Source organism: Hylobates moloch, unplaced genomic scaffold (genome assembly GCF_009828535.3).
Source record: "Hylobates moloch isolate HMO894 unplaced genomic scaffold, HMol_V3 SCAFFOLD_15, whole genome shotgun sequence".
Classification (NCBI taxonomy): Eukaryota; Metazoa; Chordata; class Mammalia; order Primates; family Hylobatidae; genus Hylobates; species Hylobates moloch.
Window position 1 is genome coordinate 74,689,459 of NW_026652290.1, and position 15,237 is coordinate 74,704,695.

The 15,237-nt window shown below is 35.2% G+C and overlaps 1 protein-coding gene across 24 annotated transcripts in view; it reads left to right on the forward strand.

The window, feature by feature from the left end:
- The window catches only part of NRXN1 (neurexin 1), a 1,136,507-nt gene that overhangs the window by 808,250 nt on the left and 313,020 nt on the right, over positions 1-15,237 (forward strand). For all 24 annotated transcript variants that reach the window (XM_058429190.1, XM_032178109.2, XM_058429196.1 and 21 more), the window contains one exon: positions 2,489-2,670. In XM_058429190.1, coding sequence (XP_058285173.1) covers positions 2,489-2,670 — 182 coding nt within the window. The remainder of the gene's footprint in view (positions 1-2,488; positions 2,671-15,237) is intronic.

A 15,237-nucleotide genomic window follows, 5' to 3' on the forward strand; every position in this document is an offset into this window, starting at 1 on the left:
TTTATAATGCTTACCTCACACTTATAATTCTTAAAACATCTGAATTCTTAGATATGTGTTGTTTTATATCATTAAATAGCATCTCTAGTTTTGAATATTTTTCTTATTTCACATAATGTATATAGTCATTAGAGAACAAAGCCAATTTAAAAAAGGAAAATAAATTAATTATTAAGTATCAGCACTCAGAGGTAACCACTACATCCTCCTTTTAAAGCCATCTCCACTTTTGTATGTTCTTGTCCTATTTTTATCAACAATGGGCTTCACTGGAAAAGTTAATACTTAATCATTTGCAAAAGTTACCAGGCAGAAAAATATTTCTAAAATAGTGTTTGCCTATAAAGATTATGATGAACAAGCTTCTGAGGATATAGAACATAAGTGGCTCAGGAAAGCCCTGGAATTTCTGATCTACACTCTGTATATTCTGAATTTTCTTTGTGCACTGACTGGCGCCTTTGAAATATGGCTTACCTTTTCTCTCTTGAAAGAAATAAACTATTTTCATGCATTGGTATCCACGAAAATTAATAGAGAAGGGCACAGCCTCTATAGCTTTGCATTTTAACAGTATTCTTGTTTATCACTTTTGCATTCAATTTTCTCCTAACATGCTTCTTGGAAGAGGTCTGTATACCAAGGCCTATTTAAGCATCAGGTACACTAGGCATATTGCAGAGGTCTTTGGAGTTTCTCAAAGGCCAATGGAAATGTCTGTAACAGAAAACTAAGAAGAATTGCCTCCAAAAATGGCCACAAAATCAATATTGTCAGCTGTTTAATTAAATGTACACAAATGTGATAGTAGATCAACTCCATTTAGCTGGTAAACTTGGTAATCATAGCAATTCAATGTATAGGTATCTTGAAAACATACTGCTGTACACACAACTTTTACACATAAATGTTACTCTTGGCACAAGCTATTTTTCTATAAATACAAGATGTTTTGTGGCCTAAGTTTTAATATTCTCTCTTATTATGTATGATCATGTATGTATGATCAAATCATATATGATCTGCTGTCTGCAAGTTAGAGAACCAGAAAAGCCAGGGGTATCGATTATGGGACTGACAACTGGAGAAACAATGGTGTAGATTTTAGTCCAGGTTTGAAGGCATGAGAACAAGAAGCTGCAAAGGCAGGAAAACAACAATGTCCCATTTTAAGCAGTCAGGAGAAGAAAGAGGGAAAATCCAATCTTTTTTTTTCTTTTTTGGTTCTATTCAGGCCCTCAAAATAATAGAACCAAAATGGGTGGCCATTGAATGATGCACTGAGGTAAGACTTTAGTGCATCAAATGCTCTATTAGTCCATTTTCACACTGCTATAAAGAACTTCCCTGAGACTGGGTAATTGATAAAGAAAAGAGGTTTAATTGACTCACAGTTCTGCATGGCTGAGGAAGCCTCAGGAAACTTATACAATCATGGTAGAAGGGGAAGCAGGCATCTTCTTCACAAGGCAGCAGGAGAGACAGAAGTGCCTGTAGGAGGAAATGTCAAACACTTATAAAACCATCAGAACTTGTTAGAACTCACTGTCATGAGAACAGCATGGGCAAAGCTGCTCCATGATCCCATCACCTTCCACCAGGCCCCACCCTCAACATATGGGGATTATGGGGTTTACAATTTCAGATGAGATTTGGGTGGGGACACAGAGCCAAACCATATCAAATGCTGAATAAATTTGTTTGAAAAAAACTCTTTTCATTTAAGCTGGATAATTTACTGACAAGGCCACCATAAGGTAAAACTTGAACACTCACAGAATGAGTCCGTGACATTATTCTCAGTGCTATAAGGCTTGTATTCACCTTGGGGTGGCAGAGGATGCGGGTCTTTTTATGATTCTGAATAGTTTGACAGCTACTAGATGTTGCTTGTTAAATAAAACCTGACTTCTAGGGATGAGATATATTACCTGTATTTTCTTGACATGGCTACTGGGGCTTGTAGCTATTCATCCATTAGTTATCTGTCACATGTATGTAGATCCTTTTCCCATAAAAGTTACATTCCTAGCACATTTGTTGTGACTTTCTCCACTCTGCTGTATGACCCTGTCACATCTGCATGCAGCTCCTGTTTCAATACCAAGTTGATATACGCTGTTGTTGCTTTTTGGAAGCATCCAGTCAATGTTTTCTACTAAACTATTTCTTAAAAACTGGCAGGAAGAAATAATGCCTCATTACATTCTATTCTTGTCCAACTCAATGGAAAATACAGTAACCTACTATTTGTTCTGAAACACCTGCTGGTAAATTTAATCAGTGTATTAAAAACTGAGCTACCTCTTCATTTCTTTTAAAACAACTCAGTCCACTTTCTTGAGCACATTTGATTGAAATCTGTAATTGACTTTGCCATAGTTTTGTGTGTAGAGTTGATACTTTACTGATACATCAATATAACATGCCTTGCTAATGTGCAGACTTGATGTATTTGGACTAATTGGTTTTGGTTTTTGTTTTCCAGCTGGGACAACGTATATCTTTAGCAAAGGTGGTGGACAAATCACATATAAGTGGCCTCCTAATGACCGACCCAGTACACGAGCAGACAGACTGGCCATAGGGTTTAGCACTGTTCAGAAAGAAGCTGTATTGGTGCGAGTGGACAGTTCTTCAGGCTTGGGTGACTACCTAGAACTGCATATAGTAAGTACTTTTTGAATAAGATTCAGCTTTTACTTTTTACTGCTAACTTTTTGTGAAGAATTTATAATTTTGCCTGTTGGATGCTTCCTTCCCCCAGAAACCAGTACTTTGTTTTAGGAAATATGAATACAATGTAGAGGAAATAAGACCATATACCTATTGCTGTTGTTAATCACTTTCTTTAGAATGCAAACTTTTTTTTTGGAGTGTGAATTCCTCTTAATTCTGTGTTCAAAATAATTTTTAAAAAATTCTTGGAGGTGGGAATTGAACAATGAGAACACATGGACACAGGAAGGGGAGCATCACACTCCGGGGATTTTAGTGTCTTTAGGCAGACTTGCCATATGAATAAAATAAGTTATTGCCTAGTAGATACCATACCATGTGGCTGGAAGCAGGAGGTTGTATTACTGGTGACATGCAAAGATCTGGATTCTGTCTTTATTTCTTTGCTCACGAGAGAAAGTACTTATCTGAAGCTACATGCAATAAAAGGAAGGAAAGGATACTTTAAGGATATTTGGGGATATGGAACAAGATAGCAAAAAGATTGTTTCTGTGCCATTTTGTACTCATTTTGATACGTAAGTATCAGGAAAATACATTTTAATTCATAATTACGAGTTATATCCTGGGCCCATTCTCTTTTCTCTAAAGTTGTAAGCCTCCCACAGTAATTTACTCAGCATATAATAGATAGCAAAGAATAGTCATGAATGAAAAGCCTCATTTTCCTTTGAAAGTTGCCATAATTAACTTTAGGGTTCAGGGACACTCTTATGTCTCTGCATTTTAAAAATTATTAATGAATATGGTTGCAACTCTTTAAATTTTCATTTTCTTGCGTTATTTGTAAAGAAGCACAGTGTCTTTTATTGTTAAGAGATATTAATATTTTATTGATATATCCAAAAAATCATAGTGGGTCACATATTCAAAAACTTTTCTAAAAGGTTCTTATTATCATAGTTCTTGGTCTAAAGTCTATCTTTTGGAAGATTTCAGAAGAAGCATGTAAGTCTCCCCATCTTCCTTTTTATCCTTGAGGTTCAGTTTATTTCCCATGCATTAAGCGACCATGGAAGTTTGTTCTATTTTGTTCTGTCTATCCCTATAAGTTCTCCTTCTCTCACTACTCATGCTCCAAAGGACATTTGATTAGGTCATCATGTTCTTTCCTGTTAGAAAGTGGCCATTGGGTACCAGTTCTAAAATAATTGAGAAAAACATGAAACACCAAAGTACATTAGCACAAACTTTTATAAGTTTTTCATTTTCTGTTTTTATTAAACAATTTTCTTAATCTTGATTTTGCTTTAGAATTCTGGAATTTCCAATAAGCTGTGTAGGAGTTTACACTGACCACAGCTGAATTCATTGGTAAGCTTGAAAAACACAACAAAACCCCTCAGCACAGCCATTATTGAACCATAGTAAAATTTCAATTTAAAATGTCGTTGTCAAGAGGGGATCCCTGGAAAAGTAATTTCATGTGACTTTTAGCAAATTTCTAACAATCAAAATTAAGAGCATCTGGATTTTTATGGCATCATAAATAAATGATCAGTTAAGATAAATTTTACAAGTACAGTAAGGAATCTTGCTGTTTAATCTCAACTTTCAAAATGTATTTGCTCAGTTCTGATTTAAGAGGTTTGCTACTTCAAAAAATAAATAAATGAAAATGAAAACAAGAGCCTTTTCCTTCTAAAATAAATTACTTATTGATCTATAACCAATTACACTTTTACTCTGAGAAAAGGTTCTACAATGATCACTCTCAAATCACAAGGAGCTATGTTATTGAATTACTCAAACCACTGTTGTTTATTTTATGGTCAAAGAGTTTTAGACTAGAAGAATAGGTATTTCTTTCCAATTCTGGCCAAATGTGGTCTTAGGGTCCTTTCATAAGTATAGAATTGACTTTCTCGGCATCCATTCTAGCATAATACCCTCCATATCTCCTTTACAAGCCATGGATTTCTGATAGCCGCACTGTGAAGGCCTTCTTTCTGAATCTCTGATCTTGGTCTTGCCTGGTCATTCTCTTTGGATTCAGTGCATGTCTCTACACACTCTTTCTCATGGACTTGATATCTTCAAAATCTCCCTTGCTCGTAAACCATGTCCTCCTGGGCTTCTCAAATACTGTTTTTTTGTCAGCACTACCCACTCCTTATCAACTAATGGGACTCAGTCTTAGTTCAAATCTGGTCAAATAAAATTTTCTTTCTCCCGTTGCCTAGAAGACGTGATTAGACATTAGAGACTCAACAAGTCTTTTATGTGGAGACAAGTCACTTCTTTCCATGTTGTTGTTGCTGTTGTCATTGTTGTTGAGATGAAGTTTCGCTCTTGTTGCCCAGGCTGGAGTGCACTGACGCAATCTCAGCTCACTGCAACCTTCGCCTCCCAGGTTCAAGCTATTCTTCTGCCTCAGCCTCCCGAATATCTGGGATTACAGGTGCCCCCACCATGCCCAGCTAATTTTTGTATATGTAGTAGAGATGGGGTTTCACCATGTTGACCAGGCTGGTCTTGAATTTCTGACCTCAGGTGATCCAACCGCCTCTGCTTCCCAAAGTGCTGGGATTACAGGCATGAGCCACCACGCCTGGCCTTTTTCCATGTTTTAAGCGTATAATAAAAATTAACACAAGGCTAGTGGTTTTCTTTTTACTACATAAGTTTACCTCCAGCACTTTCCCAAAATGATGGGTACATGGAATAATAAAAGAAAGAGGCGTTAGAAATTAAAAGAAAAAAGGAAAACCAGACAGGAAGGCAAGAAGGAAGGAAGAAAGGAAAGAAGAAAGAAAGAAAGGGAGGGAAGAAAGGAACAAAGAGAGTGCAAAGGAACACAAGATAATGCCTGTGGGTGTTAGAAGCAGAACTGTTCTTAATATTTAGATTGGAGAATATTCAAAGGCTGTTTTATCAAATTATTTAGTTATCTTTTAGTCCATTTTGGTTTGCCCAAATAAGTTGTTCAACTTCTTTCATGATTGAAATTTAAAAGGAAAAATAAGATTTATAAATTCTAGATTATTGCTGTATGATTTAGGTTTGTGAATATAACTGACTTAAAAATTAACCTAATTGGTGCTATGCTATCGATGATACGTTTTTATCTGTAAAAGTTAGACTTATTCGTTATCCATTAAACTTCAAGGAAAATCTGTATAAGCCTTCAAAGTCAGTGAAGTATACTATGTACTGATCAGATTTAAAAGTCTTATTTTCATCCTTATTTGATAGAGTGAGCCAATAAATTAGAAAGTTGATTGCATTCATTGAGAGATGCTCCATCATTGCTGAAATATATAATGCTATTTCAATTAGATAATTTAAAAAATCTGATTGGCATATAATTTTAATGAAGATTTGAATATTTGACATGGTTTGTCATCCAATTTTTCAGAATAAAAATGTTGGATTTTAAAAAATTTTGATTAGCTGTACTCTTAAAAACATAACAACTTGGAATAAAATGTTTTTTGCATCAGGTGGCCCAGTTTTGATAGATGGATTTTTTTGTCATATTAATATTAATGCTACCACTGTTAACCTCAAAGTCGTATAATATTACTATTTAAATTTTTAAGGTTTTATGAAGGGGTGAGAAGATAAGACATGAAGTGAAGAGCAATTAATTAGTATAGGACCTAGATTATGAGTGCTCAATAAATATTTTCTGAAAGAATTTAATAGATTTAATGAATTATACATTGAAAATACTGTGGCTTAGGATGAGTGTAGATCTTCAATTATTTAACAGTCAAGTAAAGTGACAGACATTTTAATTTCTATATAACTCTGAGAAAGTCCTCCAGCTTCCTGATTACAATACAGAAAAGGTATAGAACTTGATATAAGCAGCCATATTATTGAGAAGCTTCAAATCTTAAAGGAAGTTTTCAGAAATCTTCAGCTAAGAATTGATTATGGTGATTGGTGGTTTAAAGAAAGTCTATGGTGAAATTTTAGTTGGATGAATGTTTATTTTTTGTTAATAATTGCCTTATTCATTGTAGTTCACTTTTATCACAAATTATTCTCTAGTTATTTTATATCTGTCCATTATTTACAAATAGAAATAAACTTTCTGATGGCAGAGAACATGATTTATAATAATGGTGATGATTAATAAGAAAAATAGCTGGGCTCAGTGGCTCATGCCCGTAATGCCAGCACTTTGGGAGGCTGAGGCTGGCAGATCACAAGGTCAAGAGATGGAGACCATCCTGGCCAACATGGTGAAACCCCATCTCTACTAAAAATACAAAAATTAGCTGGGTGTGGTGGCGCATGCCCGTAGTCCCAGCTACTTGGGATGCTGGGGCAGGAGAATCATTGGAACCCAGAAGGTGGAGGTTGCAGTGAGCCGAAATCGCGCCACTGCACTCCAGCCTGGCAACAGAGCGACACTCCGTCTCAAAATAATAATAATAATAATAATACAGGAATGTGACTTTCCATCATTTACTTCAGTACATGCTAGAAGCCTCTCCAGAAATATTTATTTAGCACCTAATATGACCCAGGCCTATGTTAGACTCCGTGGATACAAAAATAAATAAGCTGGTTTTTTAGTAACTACCTCAATAAATATTTGTTGGATGAATGAATGAATAAGCTAGCTGAGATCTAGTTAGCTTAGATGATTTATAGCAAACATTTTTGTCCCCAAGTGACTGGTACTTCTTGGTATTTTTCTTTCTTGGTATTTCTTCATCTCTCTTCCTTACAGTTTTAACTTTCTTATTTGTATAATATTTGTATGGACAGTTAACAAATAATAGATTTTTAAGATAAATAATATAAAGAAATAACTTACAAACTGTGAAGTGTTACACAAGACATGTTTAAGTTACGATGTGTTGAGGATTATTTAACTGATAATGACTTAAATAATTTCTTAGAAGCAACAAGAAAAATTTAGCTCGTTTTTATATTTTATAAGGTATATCTAGAAATTTTACCAATGTTGTCACTTCTAGAGAAAACCCCTCATATAGCAGTTTAGTGATGTCATTTGGAAATTACTTAATGCCTCTCTGACAGAAGAAAGTCACTATAAATGTGGATGCATTCACTACCACAAATGTTAACGTGTGCATTGGTTCTGACCAGAGGAAATGTCATTGAGGGTGGAGGAGGGGGTGAGTGAAGAGTATTTTTTGAAATCCTTTCATCTTGGGAGCATAAAAGAGCATTGCAAATTTGATGAGTGAATTGTTGTACATTTTTGCCTTAAGTGTTGCTTCTTTGTACTTTGCTGGGCCGGAAGCCTTATTTTGAAATCAAGCTCTTAATTGATTTTGTTTTAAAAATATGCCTTTTGATCACTGGTTTTAGTATAGACTAGAAACAGTGTATTTATAGTAAATATTACATGTCCCAAAATAACACCAATATTGGTGACGTGTCAAGTGTTCTCATCTTTCTCTGCTTGTCTCCGTTATACATTATTTATCTTACTGCTCTGTTAAGATTCGATTCAGAAATATCTTTTTAAAATCAGTAATTATACATAGATGCACACCTATATCAACAAGGTAAACTCAATTATTTCCCCTCAGGCTTTTCATGAAGAGAAATTATGTTCCATCTGAAATGCTCTTTCTAACCAACAGATTCACTGACTTTATAGAGGTTTCACTTTGCCATATAGTATTCAGATTCAATCCTGTAAATCGTGTGTTGCATATATATATATATGGCTAGGTTTTGCTTTCCTAGTTCTTTTACATTCATTTATTTATTTTTTCTATTGCCATCTCATGAGGTAGCTTTCCCATTTCTTATATGAATTAGAGAACATGTGGCCTATTTGACTAGAATTTCAAAAGATGGATTAAATAATGCCTTTTCACCATGTATTATAAAATTACTGTCCAAACTTCTGAGGTGTAAAAGTCATTTTTGGGGAAAATGTGAGAAATGATGGTCAAGTTTCTACTGGCTTAAGTGCTAAATAGTTTATTATGTGGGAGGTAGGAGAGGCAAATGAATCAATACAGGTTCCTGCCTTCATCCTTTTCCCTTGGAAGTTAATTCAATTTCTCAACTTCTAAATTACTGGTCATCATCTTTAGTGTGTCATTTAATCTCTATGTTTTTGGTTTCTAGAATTCTAGAGTTATTTCCTCATCTGAAATTCTATTGCTGTGAAATTTAAGAAATGAGAACAAAACAGCTATTTCTAGCTTCTTCTCAGTTCACATACTTACCACTTAGAGGCTTGTACTGCTGCCTCACCTTCTCAGCTATCCTTCTGTCTCCATTCTGAGTACTTTTCTATCCATTTTATATACTTATGGCAGGTTAATTTGCTAATCTGGTTCTTTGATCATATTATTCCTTTGTTAAAACACATTGATGCCTCTACAATTATATATACATAAAGGCTAATTCTGTACCTAAAATTTAATGTCCTCAGCATTTTAATCTCTTTCCCTTTTCATGTCCATTTTTCACATTTTTCTACTTATCTTCCAACTCCAGTGAAACATATTAACTTTTTTTAAAAAATGAGCTTCTTGTCATCTCTCTATTTCTAATTTCTGTTCAAAAGATTTCTTCCCTTTCTCTCTCACTATATGGATTCGACTCAGTCATTGAACAGTTTTTCAAATAGTGAGTGTTTTCAGGGTTGTTCCTGGATCTTTTCACCTCCTAAGCTAGCAGAAAGAAGTTAGGTCTCCAGAATCTCTTTGGAAGAGTTGCAGAAACAATTCCTAGGGCATTATCTAGCTGGAGAAAATCATGTCCATTGATTCTGCTCCATCCTGTGATCACTACTCCTTTTGACCCACTGCTTTTTGGTGGGCCCCAAGCTATTTTACAGAATGGCTTCAAATCTATTCTAAGTTAGCCAGTGATGAGTGGCTTTAGCAAACCCTGTTTCTTATGCCAAGCTGTTAAAACAAGAAACTTCCTGTTGAATTCTTTCTGACTACTGACTATACCTCAATTTCTTCTGTAGCTACTATTTTTCAAAAGCATACCTTCAAGAAACATTTTAGGCTAAATAAACACATTATTATTGATCACCTAAAATGCAATTTATAATGTATGTGATTAGTTGCTGTGTAACCAATTTCTCCATAATTTAGAAGTTTAAAAGCGCAAACATTTATAATCTTATACTGACTTAGGAATCCAGGAGCATCTTAGGTTATTCTGGAATTTTTAGAAGTAATGGTTAAGAACTCCTGTATTTAGAACATATCCAATATGTTTACTCTTGTGATCCAGACAGAGTCTGTGTGTCTCGGGAAGAAATGATGAGCAACAATTTAAACTATATGCAAGCACGTTTTAAGGAGGCTTTGCAGAACTCTAAACACAATATAGATTGATGGAAGAAAAAAGGAAACAAAGACATTGCTTGAGGGTTAAGAACTAGTTTGGGGAATACATACTGAATATGGGTCATTTGCACAATGATCAGGAAAATTACTTTTATTACACACACAAGAAAAACCCACTGAAAGCCATAAGCAAAATGCATGGCAGTAGTGGCTAAAAAATAGAAACAGCATAGCAAATATGTCAACCAAAGACAAGAAAACAAGATGATATTGGTGATTCTGTGGCATTAGAATCCTGTTAATGCTGATGCTGGCCCACTCTAGACATGGGCAAGTTTATTTAAACAATAGAAGGAAATAATCTAGATGCATAGATACGGGGTACTCAAGTTAATAGTAGACATAAATAATCCAAATTATAAATTAGAATCAGAGGACTAGACATAATTTTTATGGGGTCTGAGAAAATTCTTTTGATGAAAACAATTTGTGATGTCTCTAGGAGTTACTTTAGGAGATGGTGTGCTAGACTAGAACTAGGGATTCTTATATCGACCTTATATTTGACGCCTCTCCCCTCCTCAAAACAAACTGGAAAATTATGTAACCTTTTTGCCAACAAGGCACAGTCCTGAATGGGGGATGCTCAACTGCCCTGGAAGATCACACTGCAACTAGACTTCTAAGGAAGTGCTTTAATGGTGAGCTCTTCCTGGAATTGTATCTCTTAAATCCGTCCTGCCCAATAAAGAATGGAAATTCATGATTGACAGAGAAAAAAAGTTTGGTGAAAGATCAAATTTAATTAAATAGTAAGGCTTTTGGCCTATGAAAAAGGCTATCCTCATATACTTAAAATTTTACTCTGATTTTTAGCTATCAAATAAGTGCCAACTGCTCACTCCCAAAGACACATCTCCATCCCAGACTTCTGTCACTACCATACTAATATTTCCAACTGCTTACTCAGCGTCTCTACCTGGGTGTCTCATAGGCAACTGAAAATTACCTCATTAACAACTGAACTCATCATCTCCCAATCACACACTCATCTACACAATCACAGGCTAAATCTTTGACATCTTTTACTCCGTGCTTGCCTTTACAATCTAATCAGTTTGTCACCAAATTGCTAACATGTCTCTCAACCTATACCATCCAACAGAAATATATGAGCCATGTTTGTAAGTTTTAATTTTCTACTACTCATATAAAAGGAAAAAAAGATGAAATTAGTTTTACTAAATACAATTAACTTTGAGAATATATTTTAACTCAATATGCCCAGAATATTATCATTGTAATATATAAATGATATAAATTATTAGTTTTTTATTATCTTTTCATAATTAGATTTTCAAATCCAATGTGTGTTTTACACTTAACATTTAGCAAATCCTGTTTCTTATGCCAAGCTGTCAAAATGAGGAACTTCTTGTACACTTCTTGTACACTTAACAACACCTCTCATTTCAGAATCTAAATTTTCCATCAGAAGCATTTTATATTTTATTATATCTACAGTTGTAAAAGTAGATCCACATAATCAAGTTATTCTAAACATACTTAAAAGTTTGAGTATCTTTAAAACTTACAACAAACTTAATTAAAATTAAATACATTTTAAAATTTAGTTCCTTGTTCACATTAGCCATATCTCAAATGCTCAACATATGGTTACTGGCTTGCCTATCGAACAGCAATTTTTAGAATTTATCTACTTGCTTTTTATTCCACTATTATCGTCTTAGTTTAATGACCTCTTCTTGAACTGTTGCAATAGCCTTCTAACTAATCTCTCTGCCTCCAGCATCTTCCCTTTCTAATCCATCCTCTGCACTGCTACCAGAATGATTGTTATAAAATAAAATTGTGGTGTTTCAACCTCTGGCTTCAAATATTTAGTTACAGTGGGTCTCAACCTCTTTTAGTTCAAGACATACCTGGCTGACAATGTTCACCCACTTCCAGCAGTAATTTTGCTCACTTATGAGCTGCTCATCAGTGGAAAAAAACACAAATCCTGGTACTCTATCAGTCCTTTCACCCATTTTCTCCCGCTGCTCTGCAAGGCTGTGCTTCACCTCTCACCTGGTAGCAAGGCTGGTCAGAGATGGGCATGGGCTCCCTGTTCAGCTCTCGATTTGAAGTCCCTTCATAGTATTCTTTAAGTATCTTTCCCAATGCATATTTAATAGCATATGAAGGGAAACTAATTTTTATTTATTAAAATTATAGACACAGACACTTAGTAATTTACTTCTCCAGGACAAAGCAAAGTCAAACGTCTGGAAAAAATTGGCAAAACAACAACAACAAACTTCCTTTTTTTTTGCAGTCTTTGTGCACTCTTCCATTTTTTTGTTGGCAATTTTATGAAGCAGACAAAATTTAGAATTAGGTTAAAGTATTTAAACTCTGATGGCAAATCTTCATTCATACTGAACAGCATGATGCCGAGCAGCAAGTGTCGTGAAAGACGGGAATTTTATCTATTTCGTGCACTTTAGTATTCCTAGAGCCCAGCATGAGCCTAGAATTTAGCAAGTGAGCAATCAGTATTTGTTGAAATAATCTTTGCATTCTGGAAGTTCTACCACCTTAAACTGTCTATGTGTATTCTGAAAATGTTCAATGGCAATAGGTCAGTGCTGCTCAGGTTAAGGGCAATATCAGGAGCCAGTTTATATTAAATGTGTTTTGGGGGGGTTAGAGATACAAATCTGAGCTAACTATCAGCATGTTTCCAATTTATGTGTTACCTATTTATAGATTGGTATCTTGAAGGAAGAGTCTAGTTCTGATAGAGAGCCAGTGGCCTACTGCAAATACTTCAAAGGCCAACTTCCTTAGCTGGACCTCTAATGTGTGCACAATCTAGACTTATTTTCCAGCCTCATCTTCAGCTACTCCACATTCTGCCTCACACACATTCACTTTTTAGTACATGTTCTTAACAAAATTTTCTCCCCCTCCTCCTTGTCCTCCTCCTCCTCCTTCTCCTCTCTTCCTTCTTCTTCTTTCTCTTCTACCTCCTTTTCTTCTAAGTGCTATGAACTTTTCAAGGCACTAGAAATACAGAGTCAGATGTGGCATGGCTTCTGACCTCAAGTACCTTATAATTTACTACATAATCTTTATTCTACTGGCATATTAGCCACAGAAAATAGGCTGATATTTCAAATCCTCACAGTGTAAAAGCACACTTAAAGGTTTTTAAACTATGAAGCAGTCTACAAGTGTGGCTTTTATAAAAGCAATCAACAATCTCATAACTGTTCTAAGTTTACATATGTAAGTCCATCTAATATGCATTAAAACTTCAAAAGAAAAAATATATACTCATGTAGTTAATGAAGAAATGAAAGTCACACAGCCAGTGAGCTGTAAAACCAGTATTGAACTCAGACAGTCTGACTCCTAAATCCATGTGCTTAACCACTGTGCCTTCTGTGATGCAGGTGAGAGTTCAGGAGACAATCTCTCATCGGCTGAACCGGATAACTCTGCCTTTTGGTCTGTGTAATGAAGTTTTATGAAGTCAAACAACCCTACCCTTTAGTATACCACGTATCACATAAATTAAGGAGCATTTCAGATATCTACTACATAAACCATTTTCTGAAGTTAAATAAATATTTAGGAAGTTATCTGACTGGCCAGTTACCCCAAAGATTTTGTGGTTAGCTAGCTAGTGTTTGCAACTAGTTTCATTTGTAAGTTTGGGGCATAAATAATTTTAAAGACCGAGAAACACAGTTTAAAAAAATGTACCAATAATGAGAGTCAGCAAAGAGACCTCCAGAGTGCCTCTATTCATATCTGTTCCTTTCTTTGAAGTACTCCTACTTCCTCTTATTCCTACCCGTCCTTCTCTTTTTCCTAGTCTGGTGCTTTTTTATTCATCTTTGAGGCCTGGATTATATATTTTATATATTTGTGAAACCTTCCTTTGTCCCCTAGGGCAAGACTAATTATGCACTTCTTGGTACAATCATAATACTTTGTTCTTAATCCTATTGTGTTACTTACTGTAGTTATAACTATGTCTTTCTATGTCCTTATAGCCCATTAAATTGTAAACTCTTCAAGGTCACTGACAATGTATAATACTATGTATCTTTACATGTCTGTATTTTCATACTCTAGCATGGTGCTTAGTAGATGCATAGTAATGGTTTACAGAGGAAGCAATGCATACCTGAGTGAATGGAGAAATAAGTGAACTCCTGCTGCTTTACTTTTGCCTGTGGCCTCTCTTGCCCTCCTGCTGGTAGTTTTCCATTGTCATGCAGGAGCTCACTCCAGAAGTGCTCTCCTTGGAGCATAGTATGAGGTACAGTCCCAAAGCATAATGGTGAAAGCATGTGATATTCTCCTGGGAATTCCCATTTACAACCTCCTGAGGCAAACAAAAGTCAGAGGCCTGAGGACTGAGGCCTGTCATGAAATGGATTCATTTTTCCTGTGTTATTTTCTTATGAAAGGAAGACTTTTCTTTTGTTAATGGCTAGCTCCACCTTCAGATTCAAATACTACACACAGGTGATTATTTCTCTGAGTCTAGGTATGCTTCTTGTCTGCTCTCTGTATCATTTTTATTTCTAGTATCTACACAAAATCTTATGTGATATATTTCCCCGCATCCTGACTTGATGAGAAGAGAAGAATCCACTAGGAGAATGAAAACAAACAAAAAACTGTCTTATAGTAATCCTCCCTAATTGATTAGGAATGTAGAGATGATCAATCTCCACTACCCTGGCAATTTAACCATTCTCTCTCTCTCTCTCTCTCTCTCTCTTTCTCTCTGTCCCTCTCTGTCTTTAATCTCCTGCTGTGCCAACCTCTAACACTTGGCTTAGCTGATGGAGGTAAAATTGGTTCTCCATTTGTTGAGTTGTAAAAATTATTTTAATTAATATATATTAAATGTTTGGAAGTACTATCAGTGAATCATCTGAAGTAGGGTTAAATTCCCCCTCTGAAATCATGCTTACCCTATTATTTGGCTTAGTCAAAAGAACAGTAACTAAACAATCCTCTTTAGCGTGTACTGATTGCTTACTGTGGAACGCACATGATCTAAGCATTTTGCATGAAGTTATATTTTATTAAATATTCACAATAATTCATTGAGATATGAATTTTATCTCAGTTTTACCAATGAGCAGACTGCATTATAAATAAATTGACCGAAATCATACAGATAGTAAATAACTGCTTGTCTTTGAACCAGTTGTAT